Source organism: Diadema setosum, chromosome 12 (assembly GCF_964275005.1).
Source record: "Diadema setosum chromosome 12, eeDiaSeto1, whole genome shotgun sequence".
NCBI classification, from domain to species: Eukaryota; Metazoa; Echinodermata; class Echinoidea; order Diadematoida; family Diadematidae; genus Diadema; species Diadema setosum.
Genome location: NC_092696.1, coordinates 32,365,387 through 32,391,301, shown reverse-complemented (window position 1 = coordinate 32,391,301; position 25,915 = coordinate 32,365,387). Strand labels below are relative to the sequence as shown.

The 25,915-nt window shown below is 39.4% G+C and overlaps 1 protein-coding gene across 1 annotated transcript; it reads left to right on the top strand.

Annotated features, from left to right (window-relative positions):
* Positions 1–387: 387 nt before the first annotated feature.
* On the top strand, positions 388–18,495 carry LOC140235893 (mechanosensory abnormality protein 6-like). The gene is made up of 11 exons (XM_072315885.1): positions 388–679; positions 851–1,044; positions 1,537–1,724; positions 2,691–2,769; positions 5,948–6,061; positions 9,115–9,286; positions 9,903–10,026; positions 10,844–11,044; positions 12,259–12,343; positions 13,029–13,169; positions 18,012–18,495. Exons 1-11 carry the CDS (start codon positions 388–390, stop codon positions 18,192–18,194), a joined length of 1,773 nt encoding a protein of 590 aa, XP_072171986.1. The 3' UTR covers positions 18,195–18,495.
* Positions 18,496–25,915: the final 7,420 nt, after the last annotated feature.

Below are 25,915 nucleotides of genomic sequence, written 5' to 3'. Positions count from 1 at the left end.
GTATTTACACCCAGGTGTCAAAATACATCTGATTCTGTGTATACTTGTGTAAACTGCAGTGTTCGGTCGCTGCACGTTGCCAAAGCTATAGTGTGTAGCTACATGTAGCTGCCATTTTGTTTCTCACCTCCTCTATACACGCGTTCTCTTTTGTAATTCCCTTTGTTCTATACTATCCGACCTATTTACTTTATAACTGAGAGGCCTCATACTTTCTTTAGAGTTCCTTATCGCTTGGTCTCTCTTGTCATTGCCTGGTTTTTTCCTTTTCTTCGTATTCGGTCCGGTGCGCCTTTAGTCCTCCTTTTCCCTTTTATTCATTTCGCCTCTCCCTGCCCCACTCTATTGTTTATCCCCACTCGATCCTCTCCCTACATGGCCGTCACAATGGCGGCCATGTCTGGAATTCAGGACGTCCCTCCCCTCATTGTTCCCGCTAATGACTCCGAAGAAAACCCCAACAACCTCTCAGAGATAGAACCTGACCCCACTCCGATTCCTATCCGCGACACTGGCTTTACTGAAGTATCACGAAAAAGACAACGACCGAATTCCCAACCCTACTCCGATGACGAATCTGATCTGTTTCACACACCCACCCGTCCTCCCTTCAACCCGCATGTAACTATCATTGGCACAGTCAAAAACATTACTCTCATCAACCCCATCCAGATCGCACGTGAAATAAACAAGCTAGTAGGAAAAGTGTCTCAAGTCCAACGCAAACAAAAATCCTTCACTATCAAATGTTTCAATCCTAAACAGGTTCGTACTCTTATGGAACTGAATGAATTCTGCAAAACCCCAATTCGTGTCACTAACGACAAGTCATTCTCTCCTGTTCTAAAAGGTGTCATCAAACGCGTCTCGCCCGAGTTAACGGAACAAGACATCAAGGAGGCGCTGGCGGGCCAGGATGTGACCGAAGTTAAGCGCATCTCAAAGCGATCAAACGATGGTCCCACCCCAACCAATGTACTTGTTCTCTCTTTCGACTGCCCCTCACTTCCAGAATCAGTGTGCATTGGCTACGAAACTTTCCCAGTAAGTGTATATGTTCCCCCTGTTTCTCGCTGTTTTCACTGTCAGAGGTTTGGTCACACAAAAGATACATGTAGATCTAAACAGCGTTGTGTAAGGTGTGGAGAAAACCATGATCTCTCTTCTTGCCCGTCCAAATCCAATCCAAAATGTCTGCGATGCGGGGGCCCCCATAGCGCGGCATACGCAGGTTGCCCAAAGTTCAAACTTGCACGTAAAGTGCAAAATTACTCCACTTTGAATCATGTTTCCTACGCTGAAGCTGCCAAAAAATTACAGGTTACCCAATCCAACACCCAGGCTATGAATTCTAACCCAGATCAATCTGACCCGCAACATCTCCCAGGTCCTCATGTGCCCGATTCTCCTCCTCAATCCACCATACCTGCTCCCATTCATAACTCCAAGTCCAACCCTACCACCTCCTCCATCACTACTTCTCGCTCCCATCCTACCACTGTGAATGTGACCCATGCATTTACTCAACCCCAACAGGCTACTGACAGGGCCCAGGTTCACAGAAGCCTCCCAGTCCCCACAGATACAAATACGGCCTCCACTCAAACTAACAAACGGCAACTCCCTCCTACAACATCCATTCTCCTAGTAGAAAAACTAGTCTCCTTTGTGAGCACAGTTATCAACAATCTTCATGCGGCTGATTCTGACCACAAGAGAATCATGTTAGTTGTTCAATCTGCAAACACTTGTTTCGATGTGGTCGTTTCCCAGGAAAAGATATTCGAACTCCTACACCAGAACCAATAATGGATCTGAACCTCATTATTTGGCAGTGGAACGCCAGAGGGCTCCCCTCTAATGGCGCGGAGCTGACTCAACACATCTACTCTTCCCCTTCTCCCCCACATGTTATCCTCGTGCAAGAGACCTGGTGTCACGATGACACAAATTTCTCCATTCCTAAGTATACTGCTCTGTGGCGCAATCGCGTCTCATCACGTGGAGGTGGCTGTGCAATTTTTATTCATCAAGACGTAAATTTCAGCAATGTTCATTATTTCCCTCAGCTAGAGGGCTTAAAAGTCAATATTCTGTATAGAAATGTTTCTGTCACTGTGATAAATTTTTACAATCCCATAAAAAGATTGTCCACACAAGATTTACTTTCACTTACAGTCGACTGCCTGCCATACTATGTCATTGGAGGAGATTTTAACGCCCACCATCCTGCATGGGGAGGAACCACTATGGACCTCAACGGAAAAGTCATATTTGAATTTTGCAATGATCACGATATTGTTATGCTTAACGATTCCTCAGCAACACGCTTTGACATTGCTAGAGGATCTTCCACATCAATTGACCTCACTCTTGTTCCTCCGTCATTAGCCCCCCACTGTAACTGGTCGGTATCCCCGTTTTCCCTCGGGAGTGATCATTACCTTATATATTGCAGTGTTCATTTTACTTTGCCATTAAAGCGACTTTCCATACCTAGCGCTTCCTCTCAAAATCATGACAATCTTCCGCCCCGTTGGGCTTTTCGAAGAGCCAATTGGGAATTATTTCAGCGTGAACTAGAATTGTTACATCATTCACACAGCTCCCGTCCAGCAAATATTTACGATTTGTATGATCTTTTTCTACAATGTATTACCCAAGCTGCTAATGCTTCTATTCCCCTCCAGACCCCGACCTGTCGCCCACCTCTTCCCTGGTGGTCGGCGGCCTGTTCGAGAGCTGTCCGCGACCGTCATCGTGCCAAACGCAAGCTTCATAAGTCATATCTTTACGATGACTTAATCACTTATCTACAATTCAATGCTGCAGCCAGGCGCACCATTATATCAGCCAAACGTTCTCATTTCACTACTTTTTGCAACTCTTTGAACCGTTTTTCCCCACTCTCAGATGTATGGTGCAAAGTAAAACTATTGTCTAACAATAACACCAGGAGTACCTTCCCACCCATACTTATAAACAATACTTATACTCATGACGCCCACTGTATCGCCAATGCTATGGCAGTTGCTTTCTCTCAAAAGCCTTCTTTAACTCCCACTCTCCCTCTCCCTACTTCCCAACCCCCATCCTATATACATGACAATGATTCTCCTCTCAACGCTCCTTTCACTCCCAAAGAGCTCGAAATGGCGATCAAAGCTTCCAAAAACTCAGCCCCTGGGGGCGATGGAATCAACAAACAGTTGTTAAGCCATTTAAATGACAATATGTTTTGCTCTCTGTTAGAGATTATTAACATGAGTTGGGAAACGTCTGTGATCCCGCCCCAATGGAAACACTCCATTATCAAGCCCATACTAAAGCCTGGCAAGGACAAACACTCCATCAGCTCCTACCGCCCAATTTCTCTCACACCTATTGTATGTAAACTCATGGAACGTATGATTGTCCGTAGACTCTCGTACATTATTGATAAATATGATTTAATTTCTTCCCATCAGTCAGCTTTCCTCCGACATCGTAGAATTCTCAATAATCTCCTTTGCTTAGAATCCGAAGTAAGGAAATCCCTATTCAGTAAAGGATATACGGTCGCTATCTTTCTTGACATTTGTCAAGCCTTCGACTCTATTAATCATCAGGTACTGCTTTCCAGACTATACTCAGTGGGACTTCGAGGCCGATTTCTAAGCTGGGTACAAAGTTTTCTGGACTCACGAACTTTTCAGGTGCAAATAAACTCCACACTTTCAGACATTCGTACATGCCAAGCTGGCCTCCCGCAAGGTAGCGTCATTAGTCCTCTATTATTCAATTTGTTTATTGATGAAATTATACATTATTGTGCATCAAACGTGTCTATGTATGCTGACGACATCGCTTTATGGCATTCTTCTACCAGTCTTCGTCACATCAATACAAAACTCCAGTCCGATGTGAATAGCATCTCTGATTGGATGACACAGTATGGACTCTCTCTGTCTACTAATAAGTCTAAAGTGGTTATATTTCACTCTCGCCCAGTTTCTCCCACAGGTTTCTGCATTCGTCTCCAGAACGCTCCGCTTGAAGTCGTCCCTTCTCATAAATACCTAGGGGTTACCCTTGATTACTCCTTGTCATGGTCCCCTCATGTTCAAGACATCTTAATGAAATGCAACAAACGGTTAAACCTCCTCCGTTCGCTAACCGGTTCAAACTGGGGCGCCGATACACAAATCCTTCTCTTACTCTACCGGTCTCTAGTTCGCCCTCATCTCGACTACGCCTGTGAAATCTATGGTTCTTTATCCCCGCTCCTTTCAAGCAAACTAGATACAGTACAGGGCCATGCCCTTCGAATATGCACCGGCGCGCTACCATCCACCGCCCTGCATGCACTTCAAGTAGAATGTAACGAACCACCACTCCATATACGCCGTGAAAGGGCCGCCTTCAATTACTGCGCCTACATATACACACTGTCCCCACTTCACCCCGTCCGAAAAGCCATTGTCAACTGCTGGCAATACTCTTCGAATAAATGGCCACAAAACAAACTTCCTTTCGCTCTCCGAGTAAAGCCGCTTACGGACACTTTCCTAAAGCTGCAACCAATGCATGTTTATCCCAGTCCCCCTTGGTCCAAAGAACATCCCAATATTGACTTCTCTCTTCACAGCTCATGTCCCAAGACCGCCCTCCCTTCAGCGCAACATCAAACTGCTCTTCAAACCATAAAGACCACATATTCAAACCACCTGACAATTTACACTGACGGTTCCCATGATCCCTCCACTAACTGTTCTGGCATTGGAATTTACGTACCTCACTATCGTCATGAAATAAGTGAAAGGGTTTCACCCATCTCAATTTGTCGTACAGAACTGGTAGCAATTCTTCTTGCCCTATCATGGCTGGAATCCTCTCCCCCTCTCAGAGCTGTTATTTTCTCAGATTCTCTCAGTGCCTTGACACTTTTGAATAACCACACCTCAAATATCCTTGACCTTCCCAATGAAGTCCTTCTTAAATGCTCAAATCTTGTAATGAATGGGTGTGACATCACTTTAGCATGGGTACCAGCTCACTGTGGTCTAGCGGGCAACGAAAAAGCCGATTATCTTGCCAAACAAAGTTTACGTAAGAATATTACAATCAGTGTTCCTCTAAGTGTTGGTGATATACGACATGTAATTAAACATAGGTGTCTTGACGCTTGGAACGCGTTATGGCGCTCGTCTAAGAAAGGACGCCATCTTTTCAACATCCAACCCTGTGCCTCAAACACCTTCACCTTTGAAAGTCTGAATAGACGTGATGAAATAATAACTCACCGACTCCGCATGGGCAGAGCCAGATTAGCAACTTTTTATCATATTATCCGTAAGCTTCCCACTGGTCTTTGCTCAATATGCAATGCACTGGAAACCGTGGAACATTATCTATTACACTGCAAACAACACACAAATCAACGTACAAATCTCATGCGTGCTATCCATAAGCAATCACTAAACATCTCTGATTTACTCGCAAATCACAAAGCTCTGGACGCAGTTATTGCCTATGTCAAGGAAACCAACAAATATCACAGTATTTAAGATTGCATAACTTTGCTGTAGCATGGACTTTGCAAAGTCTTGCAGAATGTACATGTACTTTATCACTTTGCAAACGTAGATTTCAAGATATTTTGTGAGTCGTATTATATGTTATTATGCATTATTGGTATTATCAATTACTTGTTTATTAATAATGTCTCCCACGTTGCTGTGGAATGCATTTGAAGAGGTATGTACATGTATCATACATCTTCATAAATAATTGCGAGTTGCCTATACACACGTCATGTTGGCATATATCTGCTTATCAATGATATGTGGGTTTTTGTGTTTGTTTGTTTTGTTTTGTTTTGTTTTGTTTTGTTTTTCTTTCTTTTTTTCATGCTTGATTGTGATAAATCTCACTTATGTTTTATTTAGTCTCGTTTTCCCCTTCCCAGTACACAGGGGAAGGACTTTCATTCTCCCCTATCCTCAGCGTAATAGACCTTCACGACATTCGCAGCGGACATCGCTCTCCGGTCCCCTCCGACAACAAGCCCACCTTTGAATTGGTCAGCCGTCACGTCGAGGCCTCCATCCGTCCACCTCGCCTATAGGTGCCGGAATCTGCAGCAAGCGGGTTTGGGGAGTCACTCGCTGCTGCAGATCCCGGCATCTCCCTCAATGGGTCTCTATTATATAAAACATATTCATGTATATTGTCTTACGTTCCTTGCGTGCGTTTCCCTAGCAAGAACAGGGGATCCTTTCGTTCATATACCTATAGTGTAATTTTATAAATGATACACCTTTCATCATTTTTGTGGTGAGAACAACTTAAAAATATTTGTTAATCCCCTTTCGTATGAGTCGCCTGCACCTAATTAATACTTTAAATCTATGGTTTGAATTTATTTTGAAGATTATTATGACTCCCACTTTCTGGCACTAAATTGTACTTTTTATTTTTTGGGGCTTGAAGCCCGCAGGTATACTCATACGTCTTTGATTCCAGGATTATATCTGTATCATATTTCTCCGTTGTTTGCTGCAAATATTTTTCTGTATCAACGCCTTAGAGCTCCTTGATATAAACACTGCAAATATTTTTCTGTATATGCAAGTATTTTTCTGTATCAACGCCTTAGAGCTCCTTGATATAAACACTGTATATATATATTTTTTCATCTTCTTCTTTCTTTCGAAACAATGATACAGTTATAGTAATTTTATCTATTTTGTAAAAAACATATCATTGTGTGTGTGCTCTATTTAAATACTGTACATTATTTTGGGTTGAACCATGATATGGATGTGTCTGTGCGTGGTTGAAGGTGTGTGTATGTGGTTGAGTGTGTGCACGTGGATGAGTTAGTGTGCGGTACACGCGCGCGTGTATTGTGTAATTATTTGAGTTTGTCTGAAGAATAATATGAGGTATTCATCAATATCATATGAGCTCCCTCGTGGAGACGTAATGAGCTCCTTTATGGAGACAATATGAGCTCCCTCGTGGAGACTTTATGAGCTCCTTTGTGGAGACAATATGAGCTCCCTCGTGGAGACGATATGAGCTCCCTCGAGGAGACTTGGTATGCATTTAATATTCTTGTTTATATCTCTTTAAGATCTATAATGTTTGTTTTATGTTATAAGTGCTGTCTGGGGCAAATTATTTGTATAGGGCCCCATTTCTCTCTCTCTCTCTTCTTTCGATCTTTAAAATAACAACAACAACATACTGATGTATTATTTCATGAAAACAAAATCTTAAAAGTTAAAGATTTGTATTTTTTACACCTAGGACAATTCATGTACAAACTTACCAATAATTCTCTCCCATTTGTGTTTGAGTCCATGTTCACTAAAAACAGATCTGTTCATTTTTATCCTACCCGGCAATCCAACTCATTTCATTTGCCATTAACTAGGACTATGTGTGCTAAATCTATGTTTTCTTTTACTGGCCCCAAATTTTGGAACACTCTCGATAATAGTATGAAACAAGTTCTAAGTTTAAACACATTCACATCTAAACTGAAGAAGTTGTTCATAAATTCTTATATAGTTGAATGAGTTATATTTTAATTAGCCTTAATTTTGAGCTCTCTTTTATTCGTTATACTCATTCTTTTCTTCTATCTATTCCTTTCCTACATTATGTACATATACCTCGGTGATCCACCGCATCATGTGCCTCGCGTGTGCTGGTATAGACCTTTCATCTCTTCTCCTTTCTCGCCTTTCTCTTGTCTCTTTCTGTTTCTTCTTTCAAAGTAATTTCCTCTTTTCCTCTTTTTCCTTTACTGTGTTTTGTTTTTCTCTCTCTATCTTTCTCTTTACAAGAGAGGTTGCTTGTGTTTGTCCGTCTGTTTGTTTGTTTGTTTATATGTATAGGTCTGTATGTGTTGTACACATTTTATATTATGTCTAGCTAATCGCTTTTTGATGTTATTTAGTCCTTTTGTCCACGAGGAGACTGCAAAATACAAGCTTAGCTTTTTAGCATGTCTCCTCCATTTCCTGCAACTTTAGTTTCAATTCAATTTTCATTGTTTACTTTGCTTTTGTGATGCGTAGTATTGTCAACTTCACGTATTTTCTTTGTTACTACATTGCATTGATCTTGTGTTATTTTGTGTATGAAAATGTTGTTGGAAATGAAATAAATGAAATGAGATGAAATGAAATGAAAATGTACTCAATATCATTCCAAATCATTTTATGTTAAATTGATGCAAACATATAGTTGTAGTTATAATTGTTATGATTATCATCAGTTATTTAGTGACCATAAATTTGCAATATAACATACATACAAAGGTATATGAAAAAGATATCAGGGAGTGACACATTGGCCAGGGCTTACAAAAGTGAAATTCCTTACTATTACCCGGGGGCATGTGAGCCCTCATGTGTCACTCCCTAGCACATAATAGTGTTGATATTCGTTTGATTTAATATTTTCAGTTTGAAAGTTTTAATATAACTGCACTATTTCAATAAAATGATATGAAAATTACAAGTAGACTAATTAAGCAATGTCATTGATCGGTAAACAAAATTCAACGTCACCGGGGAATTTCGGGTTTTCATATATGGCTAGGACAAGAACATTCTTCTTCATGATCAAAGGAGCAAAGAAAACTACATGTTCAAGCCCATAAGATGCAGCAGAAAGACGCTGGAAAAAAAAAGAAAAACAAATATTTTCGATCGTTTAAAACAATCGAAGATATGTCAAGAAACGTAGAAGAGGAAAGAGACGACAATAGAAGCGATGATAGGTGAGAAAAAAAGAGACGTTTTTATGCACAAACCCCAAAGTGGGGAATAATGACTTGATATATCTGTATTTCGTCTACATTAATGCTTCAAAAATACAGTTCTTAGATGTGATATAATAGACATAGAAATAGTCAAAGTGAAAATGATAATCAGTATAATCAATGTTAAGTATATTGTGAAATATACAAAATAATGACAAAAGTCAGAATGAAGAAATGTTTTTAGAATAAACCGTCTTTCAGTTATGGTTAATTGAGAAATTAGTGATTATTATCTTCTTATATTTATGCTTTATTTTGACATTTTTATAAGGTACTACGTTTCTCCCTATTGTCAGGGTTACTTGACGTTCAAGGATCGCGTGGACGGTACACCTGCCGGGCACATCTACGCCTACGATGTCAACCGGCACGACGACGGGGCCAAAGAGCTGACGATTACGGGCGACTTCGACGTCACCAAACAGCTTCACCCACACGGAATCAGCGCGTACGAAGACTCGAAATCGGGTAACTTTCTTGGCAACTTTTGTTTGAAATATTTTTAAGAAAGCAGGAAAATGTCGGGAAAAGGATAATCAAAGCTCACATTTACCCCAAAACAGTGACCATGTTTGTACCACTTTATGTCAGAAAATATGGTGGATAATAGTATACTTGAACTTGAATCGTCTACAACGCAGGTATTTTTCAAATGCGCTTCTACATGTGCATCCAAAGAATTAAAAAGATGAAAAAAAAAAATGATTCGTCCCTTTTCAAACAGTTTGAGCTGAGAAAGTTGGGACTTCCATAGAAAACATTTCACCAACAACCAAGAACATCATTATTCAGCTATTGTTAGCGTGTATAGTTCTACAATTTGTTACATTTCGTGTGATTTTGTAGTACATCGTTTATCAATATTTTTGTACATATTCCTGTCACTGAGAACAGCTAGGTAAAATACACACATACACACACACACGCACAAACCTCTCATGTCCCCCGCCGTCCAGTATTAAGACGTGACAAGGTGAAAATCACCTATGTAGTCAAAGGCATATCTATGACCATCCACTGATTAACATTCTTTATGATTGGCAGATTGTTGTAAATGGTACCACATTATTCCCATGTCATGTAGGGAAGACATACTTCTTTGTCATCAACCACTACGTCGGGTACGATGTCGTGGACATTTTTGAATTTCATCGCAGTTCGATGTCGTTGTCTTTCGTGAAGTCCAGGAGAGATCCTCTAATGATAAGGTCAGAATTGACAATTGCATTTTTTTATAAAGCATTATGAGTTCATTTTTTCAATTTCCAATTTTATTCCCTCTCTTTTGTCAAGGAGCTTTAATTGCTGTACATTGTTCTGCGATTGTCGATCTTATACCCCCATTCTACATGGAAATTCTCTCATCGGTTTGTTGCTTCCAGCCAGCCACCGAAGTGTATCGAATCGCGGTCCGATGGATCCGACTTGACAAACACGTGTTGGTCGACTATCAGGTGAGTGTCAGACATGTGGTGGGTGATCCTAATCGGATGATCTTGCCCCATCGGATCACCGCCCGACATGTCTGACACTGACCTGATGGTCCGACGAGTGACAGATGAGGAAAAATCTCTGTGAAATCGGGGTATTATACGCAGTTTGGTGAATTTCATGTTGTTCAGAAATCTTTGATAACATGTTCATTGAAAAAAAAATGAATGGAAATAATTTTACCAACTAGATATAGATCCAGCTCTGTGATCAACACGTTTGCAGTGGAGATTTTTTTTTTCCTTTTTCTTTTTTTTATCGTATTGGATTTGATTTGAAGAAATTATAGTGAATACTCGGTCACTTATGTTATCTTCTGTTTCGGAAAGACAAACAAGTATATATATCGTTAGAAAGGGTTACAAAAGAAAAATCCTTTCTTTGTAGTTGCTGTTATTGACGGCGGGTGGTGTACGTCATTACGTATGATTGTGACGCTTATATTCACATGAACAAGACTTTTTTTCCTATTCTGTTTGATGAATCTCTGTAATACCCATTATGCATCATTTTATTCGAAACGAAAACATGTAGCGTGAATAATCTCGTAGCGACAGGCCCGGACTCGTTTTACATCACGAATGAGGCGGACACTCTACATCCTACCTTGCGATTGGCCAAAACACTGCTGATGCTGAAGACCGGATATGTCCTCTTCTGTGACGTCACTTCCTGTCGACAGGTGTCTGAGGCGCTGTTTGAACCTAACGGCATTGATATGTCTCCTGACAGAAGGTACATGCGTATAAACTATTCGATCAATTCTTGGAACATGTAATATGAATTGCTACGTTGTCACAGATGGTGGATAATAAATTATGTACTTCATTCGGAACGTCAAATAATACCAGTTTGTCAACGGGACTATCTCATTGAAACTCCATCCCATTTAATGATTACTTTTGGGGAAGTCCTGAGATTAGCTAAAAATGATTGTCATCTTGGCTAAACTCATCTCATTGGTCCTAAGTATCACGATCCGCCTACAAGGGATGACAGATTAATACAAGAAATGTTCCAGGAATTAACCAAGGATATGCACTTGATGAACAAAATAGAAAATAATCACGGAACATGCATTTTCCATGACGGTTGAACGATGTTGTTGTAAACAATGTAGGAGCTTTTTTAAATTAATACAACTTCACAGCTACGCTGGTAAGAGCTAAAGATAACCTATCCGAGTATGGTTTATTTTTTAATCATGGCTGTTACTTAAACACTGAAATTATTGTTATTTATTTTCGTCGATGAAGAGCAATTTGTGAATGAGTTGCGTTAAACACAACTAGACCCAAGAGTCACTCATGCGAATAACTGTTTAACGTTAGACGCCGAAAACGTGGCTTACAAATATTGGACAGAAACTGCAATCGCGATTCTAGACAATAGAAAGTGTTCACCATAACCAGGGCTCGACACTAACGGTGGCCCGGTGGCCCGGGGCCACCAAAAACGCACGTCGGGCCACCAAAATTTCAGAAATGAAGAATTTGGTGGCCTGATCGGGCCACCAATAAGGTCGGATGTTTGCCTTTGGGCCACCAAAAATAAAAGTTAGTGTGGAGCCCTGCCATAACTAACCATTTAGTATTATCATCATTATCATTATTATTATTGTTATTATCATTATTAACAACAATAACAACAACCGCTAATGTGGTTTGCCTGGAGGCGCAAATTATACAGGAGGAGACAAAACTGATTCTCTTCTTGATAAACAAACCTGAACGGAAATAGCAAACAGTTGTTACATTGAATATTATTGTATGAAACCTTCGCCAATTTGAGCCGCCACAATATTGCGAGTTTGCATGTGTTTCCTTTTTTTTTTATCTATTCATCCTCCTTTAATTGTAAGATGACTCTTGATAAGATGGTCGCAGTTGACGAACATGTGCAAGAGGAGATCGTCACAAGTGCTTTTTATTATTTACTTTGCTTTCCAGATATCTTTACGTCGACCAACCTTTTGAACGGAGAGTTCAGGTATACGAAAGGAATAAGGCGGACAACAGCCTCAAAGGGAACGAAGTAAGTCGAGTCCCTGCACTGACATCTATAGGAAATATCTCGATATCCTATAGGTTGATTGCTCTGAAACCACTGCACCGCCATTTTACCACGCATATTGCCCATTATACATATTGTGTACGGCGTTCACGACATCACGTGATCATCCTTACAGTCTCATTTGAAAATGCATGCAAATACCCATAGGGTGTGTGTGGTAAAATCGCAGTTTGGCGGCTTCACTTGTTTGTGCAGCATGGATGGGCCAATGAGATTTACTTCTCATATAGAGATCAATGAGTCTGTGTATCTTCTCAAACCGCCAAACTATGAGCATTGCTACTAATAATATCTGAACAAGTTATTTATCAGCTTGAGATTGCGTGTTGAAAAAAAAAAGCAGCTGTAATAAGAGCCAGACAGTTACAAAAACATTTTAACAAAATTATTTGTCTTTCTTGTATCATGTTGTTTTCAACTTATGTTCGTTCATCACGTGAATTGTATGATGATCACCGTTCTTGGGTTTTATTCTCGTTAAAGTTTGTCGTCCGCCATGAAGATTGCTATGCCCGTTTTAAAGCCAAGGTTACCATAGCAGCCCATCTGGCTCAGCCGCTGAGTTGAATAGTGAGTTAACTTCAAATTCCCAACTTGCATTACCCTCTACAAACCAAGGTCCCTCTTTCGAAATAACTCCGTTCAGGCGATCCAGTCCATAGATGTTTGGACGTCGCCGGACAACATTTACGTGGACGCAGACGGCGATCTCTGGCTTGGGTGCATAGCGGTGGGCCACACCGCTATGGCGTATATTGACCACGAAGATGTCCGGGTTGCTTCTCAGGTACTGAGAGGTCCTTTCGATTCATTTTATTACTCTGCTTCTGTGGAAAGTTTCGATGATGACAGAAAGAGAGAAGAGAGGGGTTTATCTGTTCATGTGAGTGTGTGTGTTTGTGTGTGTGTGTGTGTACACGTGTGTGTGTGTGCGAGAGAGAGAGAGAGAGAGTTCAGTATTGAAAGAACAAAATAGATAATTATCTCATAATATGCGTGTACATGTGTCTAGTCTCAAACATGCATACTACTTACACAATATATTACATAATAATGATAATCCAAAAACAGAGAGACAGATAGACAGACAGACATTACTTAATATCTGTATTTGAGTGAGTTGCCTATTGCCTGTATTGAAGCCATTAGGGAGAACTCTACTTCCTGACACGATTGGATGGCGAAATTGGCGTCGAGAGCACAAAAAAAAAAAAAAAATCAATTCCACAATCAGTTTCAAAATAGAAAAGAATGGCTTGAATCAGACAGGGACAATCTATGTCTAATAGGCCATGGGGTGAGCTGGTTTTTTCGCTTGTTTCGTTCCGACAACTGCGGCACTAAAATATCTCCACAGCTACGTGTAAACAAATAACCAAAAAGGCTACAGGAAAAAGTTCGACACAAACCCTCCTGCAGTATTTTTTGTAATTTAGGGGGAAACAGTGAACTTTTTTGTCACTGAGGAGCTGAATATGTACACTTTGCCGTGTACGATATTCATTCGCGAACGATCATGTGATGCATGTTATCCAATCCGAATCGAGAATTATTGTTTACGAGTCAAAATGGCCGCCCCCTGTGAGCCTGTCGACGCGTCTACGTCGTCTGCTCTGCCGAAACTTTTAAGATGCGTTATTATGCATGTAACATCGATGAAGTTTGAAAATTTCACGGCTATGACAAACCTAAGATAGACGAAACCTATTTTGTGTGCCAAAGAGTGGATCAAATTGAGTGGGGAAGACCGTGAAATCGCAGACCAGAACGAAGTGATTCATCTGCTCAGGGGAACTGACTGCAACCTACATAGGATGATTTACAGGTTAGTTTACGTGCGTACAGTCGTAGCAGTCGACACGGCAGTGCAGTCTCATATTTTAATATGGCTATAATGATGACTGTACAAGTACAACGTTAGCTATGTTAGTTATGAACGTTGCTTGTGTATATTACAATGGACGCTAATGCTGTAGCTTAGCCGTTTAGTAGCGTGTCTGTTACATTTTAGATAAATTATCTTGAATTTCACCTTGGCATGGCATAGCGCCGTTATCAATGTAGCCTAGATGAATTTTACATGTTGTTCTATGTAACGTTACAGCCCAGGTTAGGTTGATGTAGCTGATCAGTGATATTGTTTTGTAAAAATCTTGACACACAGGACTGGATTGAAAAAGGTCTAAACTGCATGTAAATTCATATTTTCATAATCATGGCCATGGAGTATTAATATTAAAAATCTATCCTGTCTCTCTCACCCCGAAATTGGCGAATCCCCCCTCAAAATACACATTTAGCATCTCATTAAATTAACTTATTAATATTTGATATAAATAGGTCTAAAAAACCAACAATGACAATAACATGATTTCAACAATTAAACTCCCTAAAACATAAGATTACCATTATGTTGTGCCAAATTATAAAGCAGTGGGTGGTGGTGATAGTGAAAGGCCAAGGATTACTAGTAATGTACTAGTATTAATGATGATAAGGCAGTTGTATTCATAATTATGATAATTGATATTGCATGTGATCAGGTGCTGAAAGCTGTAGATGTCATTTAAAATCAGTAATTGCACTGCAAGTACAAGTTGAAGTAGTTGATGATGACAATGATCATGAGGTGTTCCTGGCATAGTACTAGGGCCTATTGGTAATTACAAGATTCAAATATTGGCAGTCAATAGTCTACCGTACATTTAATGATATATTGAGTGTAATGTTCAACCCCTCCCCCTAGCGTTTAGCCTTTTTTCCCCCTAACAAAATCCAACAGCTAATCATTGCTGTTCATTTCTCCATTGTATTAAATAGGATTCCATGAAACGCGCTACAAGAGGTTTATAGATAGCAAACGCCTGAATCTCGCTAGGAAACGAAAGCTGAAGGAGGAGCCTGGTCCGTCAGCAGGATCATCTGTTTCCTCCCCTAAGACGCTCACATCAAGATCAAGATTTTCTTCTGGAAGCTCTTCAGGTTCTGCTGTGTTGCCTGTAAAATGCATCATTTGCAACAGAGTCAACCTGCTCATTACTTGCCAAGGGAAATAGGTCAATATGATTAATATTGAAGCATGAAAACATTGTCATGTTACTATAAGTTGTCCTTGATAAAATGGAGCAATATATATACACCACTGAAACATTCACACACATACACAAAGAACTTCAGTGCAAAGTTCAGAAACAACAGAATGTACTGTATATGCACCAATGCTTTGGTCAATGTGATTAATGTTCAAGAATTGACATCTTACCAAAGTTGTGCATGATAAAATGTCTTTGTAATACAGATTGCTTCCTGTATTTTGAATGCCAATGTTTATGCAACATGTTTTGACTCCTTGCCTCAGTATGTGATTGTTCGCCCTTTAGCAAACATTTCTGCCCACTATTATGATTTGATTAGGGTTGAATTATTCCAAAGATGTCTTCCTAAGTGGTTTTTTTTTTCATAAAACTGAATGACTACGATTAAAATTTGTTTCTCCCACTCTGGGGGAAAAATGTGTTACTATTATTAATACTGAAATAGAATGTTCATGTAGAAAGGTCAGTACAATGTAGGTGTGAGTACAAAATCAGTTTGCTAAAACTAATACCAGCCAAATGAAAATTGTGCATAAGTTGAGTCAGATTTGCGCAGATCCTCTGATATTGGAAGTTAATTGCAATGTTATCATAATTTTCAATGCCAAACCTGTTTTATATATTTATTCTCTCCAAGATTTTCAGGTACACATTGCCTCCAATACAGAATCCAGCAGTTTTCACTCATGAATGGGTAAACTATGATATTGCCTTTATTTTATATTGGCATTTTTCAAAACTTTTACACCCTTTCAAGGATATTTTGACCATGGAATGTTCCAGGAAATTTATTAAAACTAGAAAATTTGACTGATTATCATTTTGAGCTATCTTACATGAAAGGAGGTAGTGTCCCACCAACCTAATGATAGCAATGAAAACTTCAGGAAATTTTATGAAGATTACATTTTCTAAAGTACTGTAATATTTCATGAACAACGTGATGGCTATGTGATCTAATATTAAAGCTTCTTAAGAAGAAGAAGAAGAAAAGAAAAACATGTTTACTGATAAACAATATGATCTGTTTAATAGTAATGTCTCATGTGTGTCAATGAGTTTGTATGTGCGTGTGAGTGTATATAATATGTCAGCGTTTTTATGCACCTGTGTATGTGTAATGCACTGATCAATACATGTATTATATCATTGTGTGTGTTCATGTTTATGATAATCTTTTTTATGATGCTGATGTGATAAATGGCCAAGGCATGTAGAATAATATTGTAATACACTTGGGTATCTTCATAACTATGTGTGTGCGTATGTGTGTGTGCATGTGAGGGTGTGTGTGTGTGTGTGTGTGTGTACAATAAGATTCTCCCACATGCACGCGGACACACACACAAACAAACGCTCTGATTTTTTTTTTTTTTTGCCTTGAATGATTAGTCATTTGATTAATAACATGTCGTTGAACAGAATATAAGGCATTTGCCTTGACCTCTGATGGTTAGTCAGTGCTCTCTCTCATTATGGTCTCGAACCACTTTGCTCTTGTCCTTCTTTGCATAGCCAGCATCAGGAAAAGCTGAAACATGAGATATAATGCAACTATTAAACCAAAACTTCACTTTTTTTCTAGGTACTATGTGGCTAAAAGCAGTGCTTTACAAATGTGTATATGTATTTCAGCTTAGAAACACTATGGGAACTATACTGCGGCTAGCAGCCCCTACGCATAACTGCGGCCAGCAGCCCCATACGCATAGCGTCATGGGGCTGTGAATTGTAGCATACAGGATCATGACGGATATTTTACTGCGGACAAATATCAACTTAAAATCGGGAAAAAATCTTCAATTTGAAGACTTATTAATAAATTTGAAGTATTGATAACAGAGTTCGTGCAAGGTTTGCTTCAGCAAATAGTTCCTTTCTGTTCAAATTGATGACTAAATGTGACTCGGTCGAGAGGAAACTGGGAGAGCTACACTGAATTGACGGCCAGCGCATGCGCACACAGACATCATATTATCCAGTCAATGGATTCGAAATTTGTGCGCAGTGATGTGTGCGCCTGCGCTGACCGTCAATTCAGCGTAGCTCTCCCAGATTCCTCTCGACCTAGTCATATTAAGTCATCAATTCGAACAGAAAATGACTATTTGTAGAAACAAACCTTGCACGAACCCTGTTGTCAATACTTCAACCTTACTTGTAGGTCTTCAAATTGAAAAAATTTTTGTTCGATTTAAGGTTGACGTTTGTCCGCGATACTACCCTGTCATGATCCTAAATGCTACAATCCGCAGCCCCATTACGATATGTGTATTGGGCTGCTGGTCGCAGTTTATAAAATATGGATTTTCGCAAAAACTGCAGGATATTTCGAGGAGAACTTTTTACTGTATATTTAGGATGTACAAAACATCACATTTCCGCATTCAGAAAGTAGTGCCAGTGTTGCTGGAACGAAACCCATTTTCTAAGCCTCTTTTTCAGCTTCACCCCATGGCCTATAAAACATATAATGAATATATTGTGCTATCATGGACGGTCTTTGAAGCAATTTCATCTCCTGTGTCGTGTAGGTGCTTCGCGTGAAACTCGGCGGCTCAAAGGACGCCCCCTATCGGGACTATGAACTAAACGAAGTGTACAGCGAGGACGGGAGTAACCTCACCATGTCTACAAGTGCTGTACGTCACGGGAATGTCTTGCTCATCGGGTCATTGCACGAACGCATGATGAGATGCACGCTTGACGCTCTGTGACGTAACATAGTCATGACCTACGACCGGATTGCTTTGCGTCACCAAGAATTTCAGAAAAATCCATGCCGCACTTTCGTTCCACTCCTTTGATTCCTAATTGTATTCATTGTACATCATTAAAGCTTCATGCAATACAACTAAGACTAAAACAAGGCTTCAAACTTCCATTAATATCTTGTTAACTCATTTCTTTTCAGGAGGAAAATACAACAAAAAAGGACAGCACATCGATATAATTGTAATTACATTGCATTGCAAACAACCTAGGTTTCATACAACTTCCACATCGCAAAAATAAAAGCAAAACACGCATATGAATGAAAGCATAACTTGAAATAACAAAGCAAAGTGTTAAGACATTATTTCCCATAGGCTACCCCACCCCCTCCCCCCCCCCCTAAAAAAAAAAAAAAAAAAAATCTACATTATCCTTTTAAAGAGCGCCCTTTCAGTGTTGTTTCTATCTGTCAACAAAGATATTTGATGGTAATTAAATGTGACCCGCTACAACAAAATTATCCTAAAGTCGCTGACTGGTGAGCCGAAAAATCGAGTTTGAAGTCAGATCACCAAAATCTGTCAAAACGTTCGGATTTCTGTTCTTACATAATTTTGTAGTCTAATGTATCTTCTATCATCTGCGGAAATTTCGAAGCTAAATGATCAAAGGAAAGGCCTGAAAATAGCATTTTTCTGGGCCATGCTTGGCTCGCCCGTCAGCGACCTTGGGATCCTTTTGTTGTAGCGGGTCACAAATGCAGCCGCTGCTGTAAAGCCTTTTTGCCGATTGAAAAATAATGACCATGATTAATAATCTGTATAATATAATCGGAAAAAAAAATGACGCTACGCAAGTATTGATCTGATGAATTTTGGCTTCTCCCTATTCGTGTTTTTAAAACACTTGTCATGCATGTAGGCACCCTATATATGATAATTAGATATAGTATCTCATCATTGTCCCATGAAGCTTGAGAGCAGATGTAAAATTAGTGTAGTATTGTCTCAGAGCAGTGTTGAAAAGGGACTGGTATGTTGAAGGTGAATCCCTGTTGGGGAAATAAAGTAATTTGTTGTCAATACTGCTGTATAATTATACAAGTGTAGAATCATATAATAGAACGACTCAGGGGTATAGATATACTAGATATGAGTCATTCCTTAACAGGTCTTTCACGTATGAACCAGACAATCCGGTGAACGATATAGGAGCCGTTTATCATTATTATAACGGTTGACATATTGTTGGTAATATTACTTTCAATGTTTTATTTTATATGCATGTGTGTTTGTATAGGGTGATGTCCGTTATAACAAAGATTCGTTAATACCAAAAATGGGGGGGGGGAATTATGTTGGTGTGTTTTTTTCCCCATTTCGGATTAACGAACTTCAGAATGATAGCCTTATTTCTTTTTTGTATTAACGAACCTTCGGAATAACGAATCCTTATTTCGGCAACCATTAAATAAGATGTGAATTTGTCACACTAAACGCCGATGTACAGTATCATGAGGTTCCTGGTTCGTGTTGGCAAAGTTACAGAATACTTCCGTACTACAGTATGCCATGTGTTGTACGAATTTGCTTGTGCGTCTACCATGTCTGTTGACGTCATTGAAGTATTAAGTACTAGGCCTATACCTCAGATGACTCCCTTTGCACATCATGGCTGTAAAACGGGAATAAACTGTTGGTGTTGGAAAGTCTTTTTCTAAATTCTTGTGTGTTTGATTTGCATTATGTTCCGAATTACACTTCCTGTTCATGAGTGAATACTTCTCTACTGCAAGGCAGTCATCCCAGAAGACCGTCATTCACGAGTCATACAGCTCACGAGTCATGCAGCCCACGAGTTCGACACTAGGCAAATAAAGCCCATGAGACCGACACTTGGTAAAAACGACCCATGAGTTCGACAGATACAACACAGCCGGGGTTTAATGTGTCGGTCTCGTGGGCCTTGTTTGCTTAGTGTCGAACTCATGAGCTGTATGGCTCGTGGGCTGTATAACTCGTAGGCTGTATGAGTCGTGGGTGTCGGTCTGGTGACGTGCACCCCACTGCAAGTACACATTGGACTATAACCGGAATGGTAGACAAATTATATCATTCGGGAGACCTTTGATGACATGCCTTGGGGATTTTGGTGGGTTTTTTTTTTTTTCAAATTTCACCTGTTCCATACTGGAACCTCGTGGCCTGCGTATTAAGTCTAGGGGCATTTCAGAATTCAGAACTGTATGGAACGGGTTAATTGATGATCAACAAACCCTACAAAAGCAAAGGTGAATGTGTTCAAGTGTTCAAGTTGGGTAAGACCGCGGGCGGGCCCGGGCGGATGGGAGCGAAGGTTCTCATTGCCAATTTCGCCGAGCTGTTGCGGCGGTTTTAAGAGGACGCGTTGTTCCAGACCCTGTTTGTGTGTAACCATCTACTTACTAAACAATCTGGAGGAAAAATTGGGATTAAAGCAACGGTCAACTCCACAATCAATATCAACAACAACAATAACAACAAAATGCTTTGACGTATCACAAACCAAACGTATGTCTGGAAAATAATGGGTGTTATCTACGCCATTTCAAGTCTTTATCTTAAAGAGGAAATCCACCCCAAAATGAAAAAAAAACTTCAAAAGAAAGACAATAATATTCCCTGGAGAACGATACAAAAATGACGAAAATCTGGTAAGAAAAGAGGAAGACATGACATTTTGAAATTTCACATTCTTTCGGAAAACTTTTCTTTACCTGTCCTTATGAATATTCAAAATCACACATGGATGATATCATACCCGCACAATATTTCATATATGTTGTATATGAAATCCTGAAAATTCTAATCTTTAGCTAATACAAGTAAAAGCACTTTCCAATAACAAGATAATATATCAGAGTCAACATTTGTTCTCTTTTATATTTGGTGATTTTAAGACAAGTTTTATATTTATCCAGCTGAACTATGAGATTTTTTATGTGTCTATGATTGAAATGAAAAGCAAATTGTGAGAGCATGACATCGTCAACTTGAAAAAAGAAATTCCCTACAGAACGATACAAAAATGATAAAATACAGATAAAATAATGAGAAATGAGGAAGATATGACATTTTTAAAATTTCACAATCTTTCGGAAAACTTTTCTGGACCAATCCTTATGAATATTCAAATCAGCAAGTTGACAATGTCATGATCTCACAATTTCCTTTTCATTTCATAACAGAAATGTCAAAGATCTCATATTTCAGCTGGATATTTTTTTTTTCTAATTGAAGCATTTATCGAGGATTTAAGATGCTAATAATACCCACGTCTGCTTTTTATACTGAATCATACAATAAGTAATTAAAGAAATAAAAGTATTTGATAGTGATTAAAGCACTGATGATAGTATTTATAGTGCACCATGAGGGTAGATTCCTCGTGTCATCTTCATGAAGCATTACTGTAAAAGTGGATGTTTTTGCGCGATTCATTTTCCCGCGCTCGGCGGGGTAAGAAGAGTTTCTCGTGCTTTTAATTCCGCGGAATCAAGACATCAAGTACTAGAACATAATGCAAGCAAAAATGTTCGCGTGCTTTTATCATCCCGCTAGTTTCGAGATGCGCGAAATGCGCGAAATTTACCTGCACTTATCTGCAGTTCTATTCTTTTATTTTAAGGTAACACATAAACACACAAGCAGAATCATAGCAGCAGTCATTCTTCACTCTATCAAGCTGTCGGGGTCATCCCACTAGGCCGACACCTATGAGTCATACAGCCAACGAGTTCGACATTGAAAACAGGTCCATTTGTATACGGCTCACGAGTCATACAGCCCACGAGTTCGACATTATAGGCAAATAAAGCCCGTGAGACCAACATTGGGTGAAAACAGCCCACGAGTTCGACAGACACAACACGGGGTTTAATGTGTCGGTCTCGTGGGTCTGGTTTGCTTAGCGTCGAACTCGTGGGCTGTATGATTCGTGGGCTGTATTTAAAATCTTAGGCTGTATAACTCGTGGATGTCGGTCTCGTTACGTGCACCCAATCTATCTGTCTAACAAACATCACACAATCCAGTATATTATACAGTACTTGCTGAAGATATTGTTCTGCAAACCCCAGATTTATTTGACGAACATAGGGTTTCGGACGAAGCTGGTCATAACGTGAGGGCAAGATGATAAACTTTAATATGAGATCAACACTCAAGGTGAAGAGAGTTTCCCCCCCCCCTCCACCCCCCCCCCCCCCCCCCCGGCTTCTCCTGAGATTAATTCCAGCACGGAGGTGAGTATTGTATTGCACATTGTTTCTGTACTGATACATCAGTGCCAAAACCCTTAAAGGAGACCTCCAGATGATTTTCAGATTTCTATATTTGAACAACTATAAATGAGTTTTATTGATTACAGAGTTTCATTATTCATGATAATAATAATAATATGGTTTTATTTACCCAGGGTAGCCTCTTCAGTGTTGCCACTGTTCTACCAGAGGGCCCTGCTATTATTATTACCCTAGCATTGCCAGGTACCCATTTATACACCTGGGTCGAGAGGGACATAGTGGGTAAAAACATCTTGTCCAAGGACGTAAGCACTGGGCGGGATTCGAACTCGGGTCCTCCGATCGGGAGTCGAGAGTGTTATCCACTATACCACAGCTCCCCCATGATGATTAGAATGAAAAACAATAATGTTTTCAAAATTTACAACAAATTCAAATGAATAAAAATGATGACATGGCAGCATCACCATAAGAATGCATGGAGTTGGGGCTGAAGGAAGCAGAAGAAGAGAAGAAGGCATGCATACATTATACAAGCAAGCAGTTTACTGTAATCGAAATACACTGCTACATTTCTGAATTTATGTGAACCTCCTATACCATGTATATCATCGTCATTGTTCAGTGTAATTTGTTTAAAGTTTTTCACAATGTTGTTTCTCTGCTCAAGGACCCTAATAAATTCCACAAATCTACGCATGGAGCTGTCGATTTATGTATTTCATATGATGTGAAAGTAGGAAAATTGTCTGGGATGGGATTGCCCCTTTAACTGTTCAGAGCAAAGATTCATAGAAAGGTTAACACAACAACGGGTACAAAGGTGGCAAATTCTGCTACATTTAAAGCCTGTCCATGCCACCTCCCGTTTACCGCCATCAGCATTATTGCGGCTAATAATCATCTCTGGTGATCTATTATACAAGTGAGCAGTGTGAGACATATCATACTACAAATCTACAACTGCAGCAAGTTTCATTTTTATACATGAGAGACAGTGCCGCTATAGTGCAATCAATCTAGGCTTGCGTTGACACCATATTTTGAGTAACCTGATGTCGCCATCGACGTTGAGTGTCGTTCTGCTAGATAATAGTGTTCAACATAGCGTGAGTATGGAAACATCCATTTTTTGTCATTTCGTCATTTTTACGTTTTTATGGTATTTGGTGAAACTGTGGTTTACCATAACTATACACTGTATATCAACATAGCAATACAGTACCTTTGAAAGGAAATCAATGAATTGCCATATATGCTAATGCTAGAGACACCAAGTCCAGGATTTACATGCTCATTGTTCTGTGACCTTGAAATGTTTTGCAGGTACCTATTTTCCCCCAGAGCATGAGTTGCAACATTTCACTCACGCATGATTTGCAACCATGCTGAACAACTAGGCATGCATTATGTGTTACAAAAAAACAACTACATGACCTTTGTATCCGCGTATGGAAATAGCAATAATGGCAATCTCATGAAATGACAATGCTGAAAAGCATGAGGTGGTGACGAGAACAAATGCTTCATGCAGACTATTGTAATGTTGTTGTTTTTTTCACACTATAGCTTTCTTTGAGTATCTATCCGTAAGGTACCAGTGAGTTCAGACAAGAAACGGCAGCCTCACTTGCGCACGCATACTGATTGATCAAAAAATAAATATCTAATAAACATACAAATTTCATATGAACGCTCGCATTATTATGTTTCGGAAAACTTGAAATGAAAATATCTATTGGTCTGACATAACACATTAAGTGCTATTCCACATGTTGGCTTTCACTGAGTACAAAAGACGGTCAGAATGGAATAAGTGAAATACCAAGATAAATTCCTCAGAAAAAGTTATAAAGGAGATATCCGAACATACGCTAATCTCACTATTATCTTTAAAAAAAAAATCTACCCATTTTCTGAATCAAAAATATCTTTCACGTATAAGTACCCAGAATTAAATGAGACAGCATCTTAAGATAATCTGCCAAACAATTCCTATGCAATCTATTTAGAATAAACACGACAAAATCCTAACTTTAGTCTCTGCACCATACGACGATTTCTGTATACAACTATTCGTGTAAAAGCTAGCCTGTCCGATGCCACATAAATGTGTTACTCCAGCACCACATATTTTATATATATATTGTCAGTAATGTGAATATGGATAGCCGCTGTGTTATTGCAGCCCTCTACGCAGAATATGGTAATATCAACGAGAAATTTATGCAAGCCAATCTAGTTCTTTAAAAAGACGAACAAGGAACATTGGGAAATGATAATGAGTTAACCGGCGACGCTTCCCACTATAGAGTACAAACTGTTTTGCGAGGATCGCGACTTTCTCAAATGGCGGAATCTGGAGTCGTTCCACTCCGCAACAGTCGTCGGGAACAGCCATACAGTGCTCTTTGTGACCCATGGAGTGTAAAATAGATAACCACACACACCCACCCACCCACACACACACACACACACACACACACATACACAAATAATAATGTCGTAAATGCAATTTGATATCGATATGCACTCTTCACAGTTTATATATAAAACGAGCTTTAATATTGTTAGCGTGTTAAAAATCATCGTTCGCTCAGATTACAAGCAAAGCGCGGAGAGTGCATGTTAGGTATGTGAACTTGATCTGAACCTGGCCTTCAATGAGATGTACATAATAGGTTCCTACACTCGCTCTCCTATCTTTATGCCCTACGTTGGCAGGAAACGTCCCATTCACGTATTGTTTGCCTTTAACCCCAGATCAGTTCAGAGATACTTTTTGCTATTTCTCTTCTTTTTTTTTTTTCTAGACCTGACCTGCACTGGAACAGGAGTTCAAACCTGAGCCTTTTAATTTCATAGTGCTGGACCGTCTTACAACAGAACGTAACGACTGTGACCCGCATTTATCGTCGCAGACCTCGGTTAGCGTGTACGGGAGCATCGCTATAGTTCAAACTGCACGTATACTCGCTTGGAAACCAGTCCTGCACAGTTTCAAAAATATATGTTGTAGCATAATGTGGGTGAAGGTCATTGTCGTGCTACTCGCTGCCGTGGGCGCGCGCTATGTGTTCAACCTGCTGTGAGTATCGGAAACAATGACATTTCCCTTTTCCTTTTTCAATATAGGGTTTTTTTGTTTGTTTGTTTGTTTGTTTTTTGACTGTGACATACAGTATGCCAAAACAGCAAAACCTCTCTGAAACTGAGTGAAGGAAACACATCTGCAAGAATTGGCAAGATTGAAGGGCACAGACTTCCGACAATAATAATGATAATGATAATAATAATAATAATAATAATAATAATAATAATAATAATAATAATAATAATAATAATGATAATAATAATAATAATAATAACTATTATTATTATTATTATTATTATTATTATTGTTGTTGTTGTTGTTGTTGTTGTTGTGATAATAATGAGAAG